The sequence below is a fragment of the Aythya fuligula genome, chromosome 17 (assembly GCF_009819795.1).
Source record: "Aythya fuligula isolate bAytFul2 chromosome 17, bAytFul2.pri, whole genome shotgun sequence".
Taxonomy (NCBI): domain Eukaryota; kingdom Metazoa; phylum Chordata; class Aves; order Anseriformes; family Anatidae; genus Aythya; species Aythya fuligula.
The window spans coordinates 12,613,473-12,630,524 of NC_045575.1; the positions used below are offsets into that span (position 1 = coordinate 12,613,473).

General features: G+C 39.3%; 1 protein-coding gene across 2 annotated transcripts in view; it reads left to right on the forward strand.

Annotated features, from left to right (window-relative positions):
* The window catches only part of GALNT9 (polypeptide N-acetylgalactosaminyltransferase 9), a 144,642-nt gene that overhangs the window by 115,427 nt on the left and 12,163 nt on the right, over window positions 1-17,052 (forward strand). For both annotated transcript variants that reach the window (XM_032198801.1, XM_032198802.1), the window contains exons 7-8: window positions 12,413-12,598; window positions 16,067-16,204. In XM_032198801.1, coding sequence (XP_032054692.1) covers window positions 12,413-12,598; window positions 16,067-16,204 — 324 coding nt within the window. The remainder of the gene's footprint in view (window positions 1-12,412; window positions 12,599-16,066; window positions 16,205-17,052) is intronic.

A 17,052-nucleotide genomic window follows, 5' to 3' on the forward strand; every position in this document is an offset into this window, starting at 1 on the left:
AGCATCAATAAATTCCACTCAGTTTTTTCTTCCTCCCTGTGGTCTCTGGCAGCTGAAGTGCCAGGAAGCATTTTATCATTTCTCAGACTTCTTACTGAAGGTTCAATGCGCAGTAAGTATTTATTCCTCTAGCAAAAGACTAAAAATGTGAACTAATGAAATTACACAAGAACACTGAGAACTCGCTTTGATTTAAAAACAATGAAATAAAAAGTTGAACTCTTGTATTTTACTTTCATCCTGACTGAGCTTAGGTAGCGACTGGAGATGCTGTTAGATGTTCTGCCTAATTTTAGGTTAACATCTTTTTCAGAAAAGGCACCTTTGAGTTACATGCTGTGTGCCTGCCCTTTCTGCAAGGTTAAAAGTAGTTTATCTCCCAGACATACTAGGATAGGCATCCCATACCATTGCATTTGCCATTTGGAAGAAAATTGATTGAAATCAAAGTGTTGAGAGGTTGACCAAAGGGGTTGTGGAGCCTCCATCCTTGGAGACGTTCAAAAAACATCTGAATGTAGTCCTGGGCATCCTGTTCTAGGTAGGCCTGTTTGAGCTGGGGGGGGGTTGGATCAGATGAACTTCAGAGGTCCTTTCCAACCTCAGCCATTCTGTAATTCAGCTGTGACATGCTCTGATATGATAGACTCCAAACTTGTAATATAATTTCTTCTCTTGATTTCTTTCTGAGTTTGAAAAGCTTAAATTTGAAATTTGGTTCATTTATAGTATAAATCAAGTCCACAGGATTCAAGCATGGATGTTTTAATCCTAGAACCTGGCTTTATCAGGAGCCTTTAATCTTGTTTCAGGGTTGGACACCCATTTTTTGCTTTAAATTAGGCAGAAGAAATAAAGAAATGTTCACCTGAGATACCACATTAAAATGGGAAGGGGTTTGAAATGTAAAACAATCCCTCAAAAGCTTAAAGGCTTTCCCCATTTGACCACAGATCTAAAGCCCAAGCCTGAACCTAAACTAGGTACAGAGAAAATGCATCTAAATATGACAATCTTTGCCTTTACCTCTATCTCAGAGATATGTTTAATGTATGAATGTGATGGGATTTAACCAAATTTGCTAGTCCTTTACCACATTATTTTTTTCCCCCACTGGGGAGATGAGTTTCTTGTAGAAAAGAGTTATTGCTTTATGAACAGCGTCCATACGTGACTACCCTGGCTAGGGTAGGAATTGACTTCAGATCGAAAGCAGAGTGCCTGGCTATGTTATCTGTAGGAGCAGGTTTGTTAATATAGAGTCTTATAAACCTCAAGGGAATTTAATTATTTATGGACTAAATGTATACTATGACTAAGTGTCACCTACTGTTCTTAGATTTTTCTTTTTTTTTTTTTTTTTCCCCAATAGGAAGTAAAAGGTTTAGAAAGCCATATTCCAGATACCAGCATGGTTAATAGGTTTCAGGCTTTGGGGTTTTTTTTGTTTGTTTGGTTTTTTTTTTTTTTTGCAGGCAGTGATTGAGCAGCAGAGTGATTGAGGAATATACTGATCTTGACATATGCTAGTGGAAATGGAGACACCAATGACAAATGTGGCCAAATGCAATGTTTTTATAAATGCTGTTTTTAGGAAGTGCCCCAGTTCTGTTCTCTGTTAGTTCTGCATTCTTCAAGAAGTTTCATGGAAGCACCATGTGAACACCTACACAAGTCAAGTAAGGCACCCCCTACTCTGACCTGCAGTACTCCTGCTCTTCTTCTGGCATCTGACAGTGTGCTGCAGCTTGGTTTGGCCTTCTGTCAAGCCCAGCACATCTTGTCTTCAGTCTCTTTTAAGCAGCATCCAAGCGAGCACTGTACTTAATGCAGTTGTGTGCACCAGTTCTTCTTTCTTGAAAAGTTTCAAATTGACTCGTCAGCATCGTTTGGTGTTTTGGCAGCAGGTTAGTAAAGCTTGGAGTCTGGCAGTATAAGTGTTTTCCTAAGAATTTAAATGCTGTGGGAGCTCAGCTGCAGATTTTCTGGTGTCAGCTTAATGTACGCATGCCTTTATCCTTTGCTGAGGCTTAAATTTAGAGGGAGATTTTCTCTGCAGTCTTTTGGGATCAATGAGAAGAAGCAACCAAAAGCAATCACGTGAATGAGAAGTGAGGAACAAGGATGACGGTCTGGTCTTTAATGCTGTTCCATGAATCCCAGGTGGATTGCGTTTTTCCAAGACCAATTTGTTGAATTTTAAGTTACAGTACAAACAGTGTCTGCATTGACAGCTTTGCAGAAATGACTGGTGGTGGTTCTATTGATTTGGGAAAAAGTTGAGTAAATTTGCAAAAAAGATAGAAAGCAATTTTCATCAGATGTATTCTTCAAATAATACATTATGAGGAGCATCTGGCTGGGACGATTACCAAACTAGAGATACCATACTGCATTTACTTTATGCAAGGAAAAATGTTTAGGGCTGCAAAACCCAACATATCTGGAATTACAGCAGGAGAAGACATCTGCAGCTTCTTTCAGACTTGAAGAGAATTCAGAGAAAGCAGAGTTATCATGGCTATTCTGTGAAGTTTAGGGATATATCTTTATGTGATAGGGACTGTTAACATCTCATGAAGCATTTGAGATGCCAACTGCATGCATTTGCTAAGAAAAAAGTCTTTAAAAACGAATAACGAGCCCTTGGATAGACTGTCCTTTCTCCCTGTTTCCATCCTTCATGCTGCCTGTCCTGTCAGACATGAATGTCATCTGTAAGTGATTATGCCAATGAGCCTGATGGCAGACAAACAGTGCTTAGCTGCTCCAAAGGCTGGCAGCAACGACAGTGGTAGATGTCAGGATCCCCAGAAGCAGGATCTGCTTCCCAGCCACATGAATCTTCAGAGATCAGGTTTGGGAATGGTGAGCAGGTTCCAGAGCCCATCAGTGAAGGCTGGTGTCTGTGTGAGCTCTCCTAGTATTTCTCTGACTACAGACCTTGCTGCATTTTGCTGTCATGTTGACGTTGTGCTTAATTCCTGCTATGCTTTACTTGGCTGTGAAACCTTCTCACCAGTTCCTCTGGAAACGGTCTTATCGTAGCAGGTGTTCTTGTCCAGTATCACTGCAGTTATGGATGAATTTTTCTGTCTGAAAACAAGAATTGCAGAACCACTTTGGGTTGGGGTAGTAGTTTAGTCTTTGCCATCACAGGTAGTGCATATTGGAAATCTGTATCTCAAGCACAAACCTGTGCAATGTTCTGTTTCCAGCTAGGTTGAGCAGTGTCAGTCCGTTCTCGTTTCTCTGAAGTTCTTTGGGCAATTTCCATCCCCCATCGCCAAGACAGTTGAGAGAATATACAGTTTTTCACAGAAGGGAATTCTGCTTTACACATAAAAGCATCAACTTCTTTCCTAGGCATGCCTGTGTCAAAGGTGCACCATCCTTTGAAAAATGTGCAAAATATGGGTTTATGAAGATTGGATTATTGCTTGAGGTATGTGGGACACTTTTAATATTTTAAATCGTCTTCTCCCTCCTGTAGCAGCCAGTCTATTAATTTATCAGACTTAGTCCTTTACACACACAATTTATATTTGCAGCAAGATAGCAGTTGCTGAGTGTGAGTTTCTCTAGACTATGTTTCAATTTCATCATTCTGATCTATTTTTTTCCTACAAGAGGGTAAACAGGAGGGTTTTAACTTTTCACTACTGTCACATCTGAGATCTTAGCTGGCTTCTGTGTAACCTCTAAGAAATATGTAAAGGACAACCTCTAGATTTGCTACTGAACAGCCACCAGAGAACTTTTAGAAATGTGCATGAGTTGAGTGTCTCATTGCAGGATCATTATGGTCCTATTGCCTTTTTTGTCAAAAAGCGATTTATCTATAAATATTAGAAAGCCCCAAGGGAACAAAACTAAGAGGTCAAACCTCAATCAATTCTAACAGATTTTAAGGGTTAGTTGAGTAGCTGTGAAATGAATTTTTTACTGTCCTATAAAGAAAAAGTTCCATTTCGAATCTGCCACAAAACCTCACAGTAGATGACTTTGCAAGAGCTTCTGACAGCGTGCCCTTGAAATTCATCATAAGTTCCTCAAAAAGCAACCAGCTTCCATGCGTTCATCACTGTGGCAATTGAAATAATAATAATAATAATGAGATAATACTAGTGCCAGATGCATTAGTCATGACTGCATCCACTGTATTCTCCGGATCTGTACTTCTTTAAGTTTATGCTATGGAAGCTGCATGAGCCAGGAACAAAACACGAGAAGATCCCCCCATGGAATTCAGCCCTCCCAGATCAGCAGTCTGCAAATGCTGCTGTGCGTTCCCAGATTCATAAGGCAGCAAGAGCAGTGGGCCTAGGTATTTACACATCTGTGTGATAAGACTGTTCTCGTGACAGAAATAGCTTTTATGCATGAGATTTTTGTCTCACTCTGCCTTGTATATCTGCTGTTAGCAGGTTATCTATAAACAGCTGCTAGGAGGAGCTGAAATCATGAAGTCCAGGATTGCAGAAGAGAAAGACACGATCAGTCAGTCAAGCAAGGCCCCATCTGGGTCCTTTAATCTGCAGGCACTGGTCAGATGCTTATACTGTAATCTTTAACAAAACATATGATCTGTGAATCTTGAGATGTGATTTATTCCTTTTTCAGTTATTTCTTTGACTGCCAAAGTCTCTCTGATGTAGGCTGTTTTGTCCCAGCATGGAAAGACGTTTTGCTTTGTAAGTGCACTATTAAATAGCACAGATGATTTTGAGATCGAAGAGATCGGACTTTTTAAAACCATACTTGTAGCTGTCTATAAAGGTGATCATAAAAATGCTGTCAATGAAAAACATGAGACCACGTGATTAATTTTTCCATATGACATGTCTGATTATGACAGCTCCCTAGTTTCAAACAGCTTCCAAAATTAACTGAAAAACAGAGAGAAAGCACTTTATCTAGCACATCTGAGTAAATATGACACTCTAGTCAGCACTGAGAATACATAGAAGAAAGAGTATCCATAAAACCCCATTAGAAAAAAATAAAATGTCAGGCTATAAATTACTCTGAAATATCAATTTTCAGCAAGCTACATAAATTGTAAATATCAGAGGTGCAAGATTCATAAACGTGCTATATTCATGCTAATTTGCTGCTTCTAGAGTGGGTGTTAGAAGAATTGCCACATCCGTTAAGGACTGAAGGATAAGTAGAGGGCTCCAGTGCACTGGGAGGTAAAAGACCTTATTGACGTGTTTCAAATTTTATTTGAAGGATGATTTCTGATTTAGATCTTTTTGGTCCATGGCTGACTAGAGAGAGGCCAAAGAAATAGCATCATCTTCCTAAGCATGTTTTTAATGTTAAGAGTTAGGTTTTTGTTTGACTTCATCAGAGTAGTCATTTTCCTGTAGCTTTGTGTACATGTGGACTTTATTTTACGCAGTGATGTTAAAGGAGCTGAGAAGGGCCTGGCAGTATCAGTTGTTGTGAATTTACCACCTGACTTGTGCATCCTCCTGCCCTTCGGGCATTGTGTCTTTTGCTAGAAAATACTTACTTTTTTTCACCTTGAGGAGCCAGAATGTGGGCACTCTGTCCGATCCCCTCATTTGGGTGGTCTGTCATCGTGCAAGGCATCCTCATCTTCAGGCCGTTTGTACTCTGAAAAGGGCTGTGAGCCCACTGGCATCCTTCATATTTAATGGGCAGATGTGGGGGGCATTTCCAGCTGGTAAATTAAAGCAAAAATACTCCGGTGGAAAAGGCTGTGTTTTGATAGTTTCTAAATCAGATCAAATATATTTTTTAATGTTGTTGAAAGATCGGGTTTTGCTATTTTTGCAACAAAGGTGTGAGTGTTTTGATTTAAACTGACCTTACGGTTTGGAGTATGTTTATATTTTAAAAATAAAAAATAAAATAATTAAAAAAAAAAAAAAAAAAAAGCTTTTAACACAGAACATCTCAAAAACATCACTGGTTCAATTTAAGCAGAACATTTTGGGATAATTGGGGGCGGAGGGCTAGAGGTGACAAAGTGCCTGTGTTTCAGATAGTGAAAATATTTAAGATTTATGTTATTCTTGACAATTTAGGTCAGCAAAATTTCTGAAACATTTGAAAATTCTTTCATGATTCTTTCATGATAGGAAAATCCTTTCCAGTCCAGCCGCAGGTGTGTGGGGGTAGTCTGGAAGCCTATCTTTGATAGGCTTTGCTTTGAAAAATGAAAAAAAAACTGAGATCGCTGACTTCTAAGAATTCCCATGCTGGTATATCATAAACCATGGATATCTGGACTGTTTTAAAAACTCCTTCCATCTCATCTGTTGGCTTCATGCAGAAGAGAAGATCTGCGGTGCTCAGGTAGAGTTCAGAACTGTTTTTATGAAATATCAGGGTCCAGTTCCAGCATAAGAGTCCCCTTTTAGGATGTGCTGAATGTCCAGCTCTGAAGCGCTGCCCCTGGCAGAAACCACTGTAGAAATGCCAAGTGACAATCTGCTGGGCAAACAGAAAATGAAGGGACCTGCTGCCACATGCACGTTGTGGAGCTGATTCTTGGCATTTTCATACTGCTGGAAGATGTAGGCCATGATTATACCTTTCAGCAAAGGACCGCCGAAGGTGCTGCAGGTTTCTGGAAAAGGATAAAACACCAATCTGCTGTGACACCATTGCCAGTTGTATGGTACTGGTCCCCTCTGGTGCTGCCTCCAGAGAGTGTGCTAACAATGAAGCCTCGGATTATTCCAAATCTCATTAACTACTTGATTTTAGGGAAAGTTCTTAGAGATCACGGTCTGTCTTTCCAATTCAAGTTTTCTAAATTCAGAGAATTAACTGTGTCCTCATACCAATCCAACTTTATTTTTTACCTTTTAATTTTGAGAACATTTCTGCTAAATTAAATATCCTTGTGCAGTTGGCTTAGTAGAGTGAAATAACGTCATATGTAACCTTTTCTGTAGCTATACTGAAAGAAGCAATGAATAACCTCTACCATTAATTGCTTGTAGTTTGCACTTACCTTGTCTCCTAAAAGCACACACAGGAATGGCCACAGAATATTGGAATTTTGTTGCCATTTTTGGAAGTAATGAGTCATTAGTTGGTAAACACACATTTTCATAAAAATAAATAAATAAATAGAATATTTATATATTTATATATATATATATAAATGGCTGAAGGTAACGTGGGGTTCTTTTCAGTTTACAGGGGACTAACTCCAAGGAGAGTTAGAGCCCTCCCTGCAATCAGTGAGGGCCTTGCAGATGGCTCAGCTGAGCATTAAACCCCGTGGTGGTGGTGAGCTCTGACATCCGCCGGGCAGACGTGGCACTAGTGCAAATGTCTGACATGCAGGGCTGCCAGCTGTGCCAGCACTGTGCTCTCTGTGTATTGCCATGACAGGAACTGATTGTCCCAGCAGTCCCTCAGCTGTACATCCTGCGTCAATGGTGACCAGGCTGCCAGGCTTTTGGGTGTGTGTTTTTTTTATTTGTTTGGTTTTTTGTTTGTTTGTTTGTTTTTGTGTTTTTGTTGTTGTTGTTTTTTATTTGAAACTGTTTTGTGACCAAAAGGGCCAATCGTTTTGAAGGAATTTTACATTGCACTTTCTCACCTCCTACTTTCATTCCCAAAATGCCTGGTTTTTATCAAAAGTGTTTTTCTCCCTTTTTTTTTTTTTTTTTCCTCTTTGCCCTTCCTTTTTTTGGATGTCGTTAAATTTTTTAAAATATTTTGGATGGAGTTATTTTAAGAACTTTTCTGAGTTTTTCGGAAGCTGATTTTTTTTCTTTTTAAACCTCACAAAAATTTATACTTTGGACCTTCATCAGGAAGTAAAAATGGAAAAATCTACTTTCTCAGAAAGTTTCTTCTTGTTTGGCAACAATTCAGACATAGGGATCTATTAGCCTTTTAAAACCATGTTCCTGACCTTCATTTGCAGAACTTTGGTGATACATAGCTTTAGGTCATGGTAAACAAGTTATGGTCTCATCTTGGTTTTTCTTTGACAAATACAATATAATTTCTGACTATTTTATTTTATAATGTACAATATAGGTATAGTACAATGCTTATATTGTAGGACAGCCATATCTCAGGTGCACAGGAATAGCTAATAATTAGCGTAGGTAAATCATTGTAGCACAAACCACAAACATTATCATTCCATGTGTAATTCATCCCTGATGTGGGTACTTATTCTTCTTAATACTTAATATGTCTGTTTATAGAAAAGTTGATTGAGATAATTAGCAGTAAAAATGCTAAGGTAACACAGCTATGGTAACATTTATATTGCTATCAATTTTGTTTATAGCAGCCTAAAGAGCAATGCTGAAATTAAGTACAATTAGCAAATAAATTGAGTGTCTCTTGGAATTACTTGATCATGTCTTAAAATGTTGCACAGTGTGATGCTCGTGGAGGAAAAGCCAAATCCCTGGGCTGCGGCAGCTGCACTGAGCAGAGAAGCACACGAAGTAGAAGCCCATTTGCTTCTCTGCTCTTGCTGCTCATCAGCTGGAGCTGTTGCCCTGTTCCTGGGGCATCTTCTGAGCCTGTATCTACCTTACTTTCAGTGCAGCCTCTGCTGTTTGCCTAGAATAAAGGTTTGATGAGTGCAATGCCAGAAACAAAGCTTACTGTTAGGGATTTGCCTCTCCTTGGGGATCAAAAGGCTGAGTTTGCCTTTCAGTGATGTTGCACCCCTGCAGGGAGAGGCTCAGAGAGACCGTTTGGCTCCCACATTCTCAGTAAATGAACCTTGAAACGCATATATGTAATTAATGCTGTCAAGTCAATATTAGAGTTAGGGAGTACTCTTACCGCAGAAGATAGCCAAAGATATGGAAGTTTGTCTCTGACTGCCTGAAATGTGATTCGGGGGATTTGGGCATCATTTTATGCTCATGGGTAAAAATAAATTCCCTTTGCTGCTTTACCTGTCTCTCACCACCAGTCGGGTAGGAGTGAAGCTCTCATATGTAACCATCTCTCCCATAGATGTTTTTGTTTCAAAAATGCTTCATATCAAAAGGTAGCAAGAAAAGCTCAGGTCTACATTATTGATGCCAGAGGCATCAGGCTTGGACTTTTTGGCAGCTGCGAAGATGAGATCCTGATCATCTGTAAGCTGAGCGTTTCACTGAGGATTAGTGGTTACCTCAGGTGTGGGTTTGAAGTGTCTGCAGGTTTGCTTCACACAGTAAAGCACTTTAGGAACTCTGTTTGATAAATGTTATATAAATGCATGTCATTATTTTTTGACATAATTTCTCAATTAGATGTGGAGAGAAATGGGTTAATACTGTTAAAAATGGGTTGTTCAATACAGTTTGGGGAATGAAAAGAGCACGAGAATCAACCAGGTTCAGGGGCAACTGCCAACTCACCTCTCTCTCATCTGTTTTACACAGTAAAACCTTCTCCATCCTTTCATCTTTCATCATATTTCAAAGACTTCTTTTAGTCAGAGCAGACAGGCAATGTCTTTCCGAATCATGCATATCTTTCAATTCCATAAACAGCAGGGTAGCGCTCCTCATCCTCTTGATTAAGACACAAGACCTGAGCCTTCACCTAAGTCTTATGTGACTACTGTAAACTACCGAGATCTTGGCCAGTTTTGGGTGCATGTATGTGGTTGTACTACTGAAACTCTTTTATTTTGTGTGAGATGAATCATTGGGATTGAAAGGGAGAGGAGAAAAGCTTTGCTCTTTACTTAACTGTGCACTGAAATGGATGAGGCGACAGTCACGTCCATGCCCCGCTGGACAGCAGCCAACCTCAGGGAGTGAAACAGGAGACCTCCTTTGGCTGGAAATGACCCGTAGTCAAGCAGCTGTGGTGTTCATCTGGAATGCAGATAAATGGTGGCACAACAATGTCCACCTGGTGTAACACAGGTATCTAACGGCCTCCTCGCCCCATGTGCTTTATCTCCAGCTCTCTTTCTCTAGCATTGGGCATCACATCCTTACCAGGGAAACGCTTCCCACTTGTGCTAAAAGAGAAGTTAGGTATCCCCAGGAAAAAGAAGCAGTTATCCAGGGTGAATGAGCATTGTCACAGGAGGCAGAGTTTCCTTGAATATTTCCTATCTGTCTCCTTTGATAGAGGCTGTTTCCTTCCTTTTCTCTCTTTAACATATTTTCTCTTTAAAGAGCAAAATGGGGCTGGAAGGTACAGGAAAGAGGTGGATGAATGTAAATGTAAGCAATCCAGCTGGCTGCAGATGGGGTGGTCGCACCACAGTGCAAATTCACGCTGCCTGCTGAGCACCGCAGGTCCTGGCTGACAGTGGGAGCATTATCTGGCCTGAGGCTGCTGCTGCTGTCTTTTTTTTTTTCTCCTCCCTGTTTTCTTCAAAGCCAGGTGTCTGAGTTCCCTGTGGATTTCATATGGGGAGAATTAATCACTAGTAAATAACTATTTGTGTTGAATTTACAGATGAGCTAAACTGTTTCCTTTAATGTTGCAGTTTAGTACCTTTTCCTTTTCAGGTTTGCATGAGCACCAGCATTTGAAGGTAATAAATCCATTGCTCAGATAATGTATTTGCCCTTGGTACCAAAATACATAAATAAAAATTACAAGGTCATTAACCATATCAAGAGAAAGAAAAATGTGCTGTGCATTAAATAGCTGACTGCCAGGATGGGTTGGGCAAAAGGAGTATACTGAAGTGTACTGCTCATCTACCCTTCTGATCATGAAAATAAATTATTTTCTTTCTTTTTCTTAGCACTTCCCCTTTGCACTGGAAACCCTCAGCATATGCCAGTCCAAATTTATGAGCAGTGTGTTTTTTGGCGTATTTCATTTATCAAATGCAAATTCCTGTGGCCAATGATTGACTACAGGACTGCTCAGAAAGCAGCAAATAAGTATTATCTAACAATGTATTTAAAAAAAAAAAAAAAAAAAAAAACACAAACTGGAGGAGATGATTTTATCTGCCACTTCCCAAGCAATTTATCTTTGTCCCTGAGAAGGCAGGTTAGCTGCAGAACTGCCCCAGGTTTTTGTTCTGGAGCACATTTGGTCTGGAAATGGGCTCTTATGCTGAGTAAAAGGCAGCCTTGTAAAACAGGGGATCATTTCTTATATTTTAATATCTTTTATTTATTTCAACTAGGCAATAGTACTAGGTGCAGATCTGAGGGCATTGAACCACAAACGTCACTGACCCTGCGTGACTCCACACCTCACCGATTCTTAGAGACAGCTCCTCTGTGTTTCCCACTATGGGGGTCAGAGAGTAAATAATCAACAAGAAAAAACTACCCCATGTTTGTACAGCAGTGTCCAGAAAGGCGGTACAGTCTCCACTTGGCCACTTTTATCTGTCCTCTTCAACCTGGGGGTAGCTGCACCAGGGAGGTTTCTCCCCGCCTGGGAAGGAGAGCAAGAAGCCAGCCTCACTGTTGCATTGTTGCATGCTCCTCTTCAAAGCTGAGAGCCAGGCATCACAAAGCACAGGGTAGGCAATATGTTTGCTGTCCTCACGTCCACTGCCAAGTGTGGCAGTGACCTCTGTTGCTAAATTGACACATTTAGGTTAATGGTTTTAGCAAAACATTCTGTGCTGATGCTCATGTCATATTCTTGGATAAAGTTTCCATGGGACATCCTGTGCTAATGTGGTAAGTCAGTGTGTTTCTTATTGAGGAAGGCAGGGCAAAGTGTGTTTGTGAAGGAGAACTGCTGTGCTGAAAAGCAGTGAAGCCTGCAGGGGCTAGGTTAGAATAATAATTATAACCGTCTCACAATCCAAGTCTGTTTCTATAATGAGGATGTAAGTATGTTTCCGTGCTTCTATCTGTTGGTGTTGTGCATGTAGATAGTGTTTCCTTTTCCTTCCTAAAGTCAATGTTCAAATCCTGTCATAAAAGGCTGTGGGGTGGAATAGGTCACCTAAGATGCTAATGTATGCTAAGTATGTAACATTAGGTTTTTATGGCAGTCACATTTAAGATATTGACAGTTTGTTAGTTGGTTTGGAGAGCTGATACAGTAACCCTCATACAGGAGCAAACACAGCCAGGTGATACAAATGATTTTTGTTGAATTTTCACTAACGAGAACAAGGTTAAACTAGTCTGTATGGTACAGGTTACCACCTTGCAATTTGTCTTCTTCCTAATGGTTCCAAGAACAGTGACGTTATGGGGAAGGACTTGGGTATTTATGACAACTACATCTTTGTACCTAACACAGCCAGCAGTATTCACCCCTTGTACTCATTTTTGTCAATTCAGGGCAGGAAGGGTTTCACCCTCACAGCAGGTAAGTCAGGCAGTCGTTATTCAGTAGTACCCATCTCCAACTAGAGAACAATGTATGTACATCATCTCAAAAGAAGCAGTCACATCACCTTAAAATAATAAAATAAAAAATCATTCAGTTGACTTTCCTCAAACTCTCCCAGGTCTGGCAATGTGGAGGAAGCATGGAGGTGTTACCCTGTTCTCGTGTGGCACACATCGAACGCACAAAGAAACCCTACAACAATGACATCGATTACTATGCAAAGCGCAACGCCCTGCGGGCTGCTGAGGTCTGGATGGATGACTTCAAGTCGCATGTTTACATGGCATGGAACATCCCCATGGCAGTAAGTACAGGCCATGCTGTCTCCTGAACAAAGGCAGAAGTGTGGATACTTGTTCCTACTTAGCTCTTAGAGGTGAAAGATATTACTGCAATCATATACAGCACTCAAAAAACTGAAGGAAGAGTTCTGAGCTGGTGAATGCTCAGTACAGAGCTCTGTCATAAACTTGCTTCCTCTGTGTAAGTTTTGTTGTATGCTCAGGAGCAGTGACACAGACTTATAATTTAACTGGAGCACGATGTTTCAGGTTTATGCACTTCCTCAGAAGAAGTCATTAATTTAGGATGCCATTAAACTTGGAGGTGTTCATATGCTACAGTGGTGAGGACTGGAGAATTGTCCATAAATAAATATCATGATTCATCATGAGGCTCAGTGAACCTCACCAGCATAAAAAACAAAGTATGTGATAAAAGAATCACATGTTAACTAGCTTTATTGTCTACTGGCTGAGAGTGGCAATGTGGATGCATCCTGCTTCTTGCTGTGTGTATGAATTCTAGATTGTGTGTGGGGACCTCTAGTAATCTATGTAATCTAAATATTATATTAACTGTAGGTTCAATTTATTACTTGATTCTGTAAGTATATCACATGCTGCATCTCCACTGAGCATAATTCTTCAAGAGAAGAGATACATGTTATATCACAGTCATGTGGAAGCTGATTGCTGTTGTATCCTTCAGTGGTATTTGTATCCAAATTATTCATGTGGAGGGGAATAGGGAGAGCAGCTGAAGGGAAGCGTACTCTGTTCTGTGACTAGTGATAACTTAACTAAAAAGTTAACCCTTATATGAGGGATTTGGCCAAAGATGATTGGTTTGAAGTAAATGGAAGCAGGCAATGCTCCTACCTGAGCAGGAAAGTATGCCAGTCCAGCTGTGTCTTTGTGAACATTCACAGTTACCACCCAGAGTCCAACAAAGTGGTGGGAGTCTTGGCAAAGACTTCACCAGATTTAGTTTTGTCTTAAATACCTACTTGTGCTCTGATACCTAGGTAATATATCAAATCCAATTTTTATTAATTTCTGTTGTGTTTTTAAAAACATATTTATATATCTAAAGGAGCAATTTTTCTCTTTTTCTGTACGTGATGCCTGAATATGTTAGATACTCAGAGACTTGAGTTTTACTTACTGTTGTTCAGTATTGGACATTCTGTATTGTGGTGAAAGTTAGATCTCTGAAGGTGTGTTTTGGTTGCTACTTCCGGCATGACAGGTAATTGCAGAGAATTATTTTCCCTTAACAAGGCAATACTGCCTAACTTATTTCCCACACAAGACTTCCAGGATAGTAGAAGGAAGACAAAGAAGTGTTCATTTAAGCTTTTAGGGACATTTTGGCCGTGTCTGCATCCATTTGAACAAATGGTAACTTTCTAACAGGAAGATGAAAAAGAAGTAATCTTGGTAAATATGTTTACTTGATGCTTTCTGCAAACAAATTCTGAGAATAGAAAAGACATTTAAATAAGCATTTACACCAAAACATGATTTCCTTTAATCTCTCTGAGATTTCTTATTGATGCAGTTTTATGCACTGCGCTATACAACAGTGCTTTAAAAAAAAATAGGCACATCTACATTAAATGGCATAAAATCAGCAGAAATATTGAACATTAAAATTTACTTTCCATAAAATAAACTGATTGATAAAATGTACAACATAAAAATAACCCCATTAGCTCTCAGGAAAAGGAAGCTAGCACGTTACTGTTCATAGTTATTCTACTGTAGTATTCAATCTCGATGATTCAAGTATTTTACTGGTCTAAGCCATAAGAAAAACCTTCTATAAGAGAACTAAAAACCTTTCTGCCTGGCTAAAAAGAATGTCCCTGCATACTAAATCCTGTGGGCATCTCATTTCTGAACCATCACACAGTAACCCAGACTTGATGACTTCAGCTAGTACAGAAGTAAGCACAGCATTTTCATAGCTGCTCAATTTGCTGCTCTTGTGATTTGTAGAAATAGCCCAGTAAAAAAGGTGTTGTATTCCTTCATTGTGGAATAGGGATGAAGGGAGACGAGTAAAATACATGTGTTGCAGCATACCAAAACCCATCCAAATTAACCATTTCATAACTCACACCATCTTTTCCACATTTGGCTCCCTTCTAAGTTACTGAGGATCTGTGCATAATGTGTATCCTGATTTGCGGATGATCATTGGACATATCAGAAAAGTTGTGTTCCCATACCCCCTCTTCATCAACAGGCAGCATAGCTTTCCTGTAGTTTACCTGTAGTTTTGTACACCCCTACTTATGATCTATTCCTTGGTAATTTTTATTATAAAGAAATCTTATATTGAATGATTTCTTGTACTGAGTGCTTCTGAGAATTGCTGTCCTTCCGTGTAGCCCAAAGTAGAATGTAAATTAACATTCATTTGAATGGATGCTATGTAGAGAGCTCATGACAAAGTACGCATCAGCAAGCAGCAGTGAGCACAGCAATCTCTTTATGTGGCAAATGGAAAAACCTGTTCAGTATTACACTTGTATTCTCTCCTGAAAACAAGGCATCTGTTGGGGATTCTAATAAACCCCAAGCTAAGATTTCCTGCTGTCTTGTAACCCTGCATTAGACATAATTTGTAAAACACACATTTCCTCCAGAAAGATTTCTGTATGAGGCACTTAAGATAGATCCCCAGTTTCAGTCCATTTGATTCTTATAATGCTGGAAAAACAAATTAGAAGAGGTAAGTTCTTGTCTGGAAGTTGAACTATGATAATTTATGCTGGCTTACATCTAGACGGTAACTGACCTGGCCTTTCTGAAATGGCTGGTTTTGATCGTATTGATTTGATTCTTTCAGCCTATGTTTTTCCTGGAACTTTTTATTCAAACATGAATTAAATTCTGAAATAGAATTGCAAAGGTTTTGAGTTTAACTGCATTTTATAGCTTAAGTCTGCAAACGAGCACCAGTTCCTATAAAAATTGAATGTTGGTCTATGCAAATGCTTAACGGAGCTTAATGACTTTTTGAGCAACTCTGCCTCAAAGTTTTAACAGGTCTGTTTTGTTCTCATTTACATTAGCGAATAGCCAGGACTGTTACTAGAGTAAACGATGATCAAGCTGCTGTCTCTTAGATCAGAATTAGAGCTAAAATCCTGATGAATCTGGAAGCAAAGGAGTACAGGTTTGATTGCAAACACTTAGAATTGTTGTATTTTCACAACATTCATACTGGTTTTTTAGTTAGATTTATGTTTTGTTTTGGACTTTTTTTTTTTTGCTTGTTTGTTATCCTTTTTCCACTGACTTTCATTAATATTTATTGTCTACTCTCAGCAGCAGCTGTTTGATGAGCTGCTACTTACAAAAGAGCAAGTACAGAGGGAAATGCAGCTTGGTATACAATTGAACTCCAATTTGGTTTCGGTAAAGAAAACAACTGTAAAGTCAATGTGGTGACATTTCTTTATTCTCTTTCCACTTTGTAGAACCCAGGAGTTGATTTTGGAGATGTTTCTGAAAGAATAGCTCTACGACAGAGACTGCAGTGCCGGAGTTTTAAGTGGTACTTGGAGAACGTCTATCCTGAAATGAGGGTTTATAATAATACAGTCACTTATGGAGAGGTACTGTATGTCTTTGAAAATACATCATGGCTGCATTACAGAAATCCTTTCATCTTAGTGGTGGGTATCAGGATGTACAGAGCAATTTCAAGTCAGCATGGTAGTAGCAACACAAATGCTCTCACCTACTTTTAATCAACGCTGGGAAGTGTGGCTTTGAGAAGCATTGTCCCTCCCATTGGGATGTATCAGATGAAATCATTCTCACTAACAATAATGTGCAACCACCTTGGCTTTCATTTTAAAATAGAGCAGCTCTGAGAACATGAATTTGAGGTCATATTTTCCCAAATAGGATGCCACAGACATGAACAAAACATCATCAGTCAAGAGAGCTGAAATAATTGCTGCTGATAAGAACTGTTAAATTTACTGAATTATTTTTAGTAAAGAAACCTATTTCAGGTTTTGCCAAACTTATTTGAACGATTATATTCACTTCGTTAATTCATTTCTGCAAATCCTCCTTGTTAGCGATAAAAAAAAAAATTAAAAAAATGTTCCTGTTCAGATGAAGTTGAGGCTACCATTTGGCACATCTTTATCATAAAAAGGAGTCAGAGAAAAAAAAATCTGCTTTGTGCTCAGAATCTGGATTTTCATTTCCACCTGTGCATCAGTAATGAGTAAGACCCTAGAACACCTACTTTGAGATAGCTGAATGGACAGGTTAGTTAACCCTAATAAAATGTGGAATCCAAATGTGTTGGAAATGTGTAGATGTTTTGGTTCATCTCAGCTTTCTGGATCATTTCTTTCTCTTCTGTTAACCAATCAAAAATGTCATGTATGCTTGATCCAAATCTTTAAAGCAGTCAGATTTGCCTTCTGTATTATTTTTTAAGTCT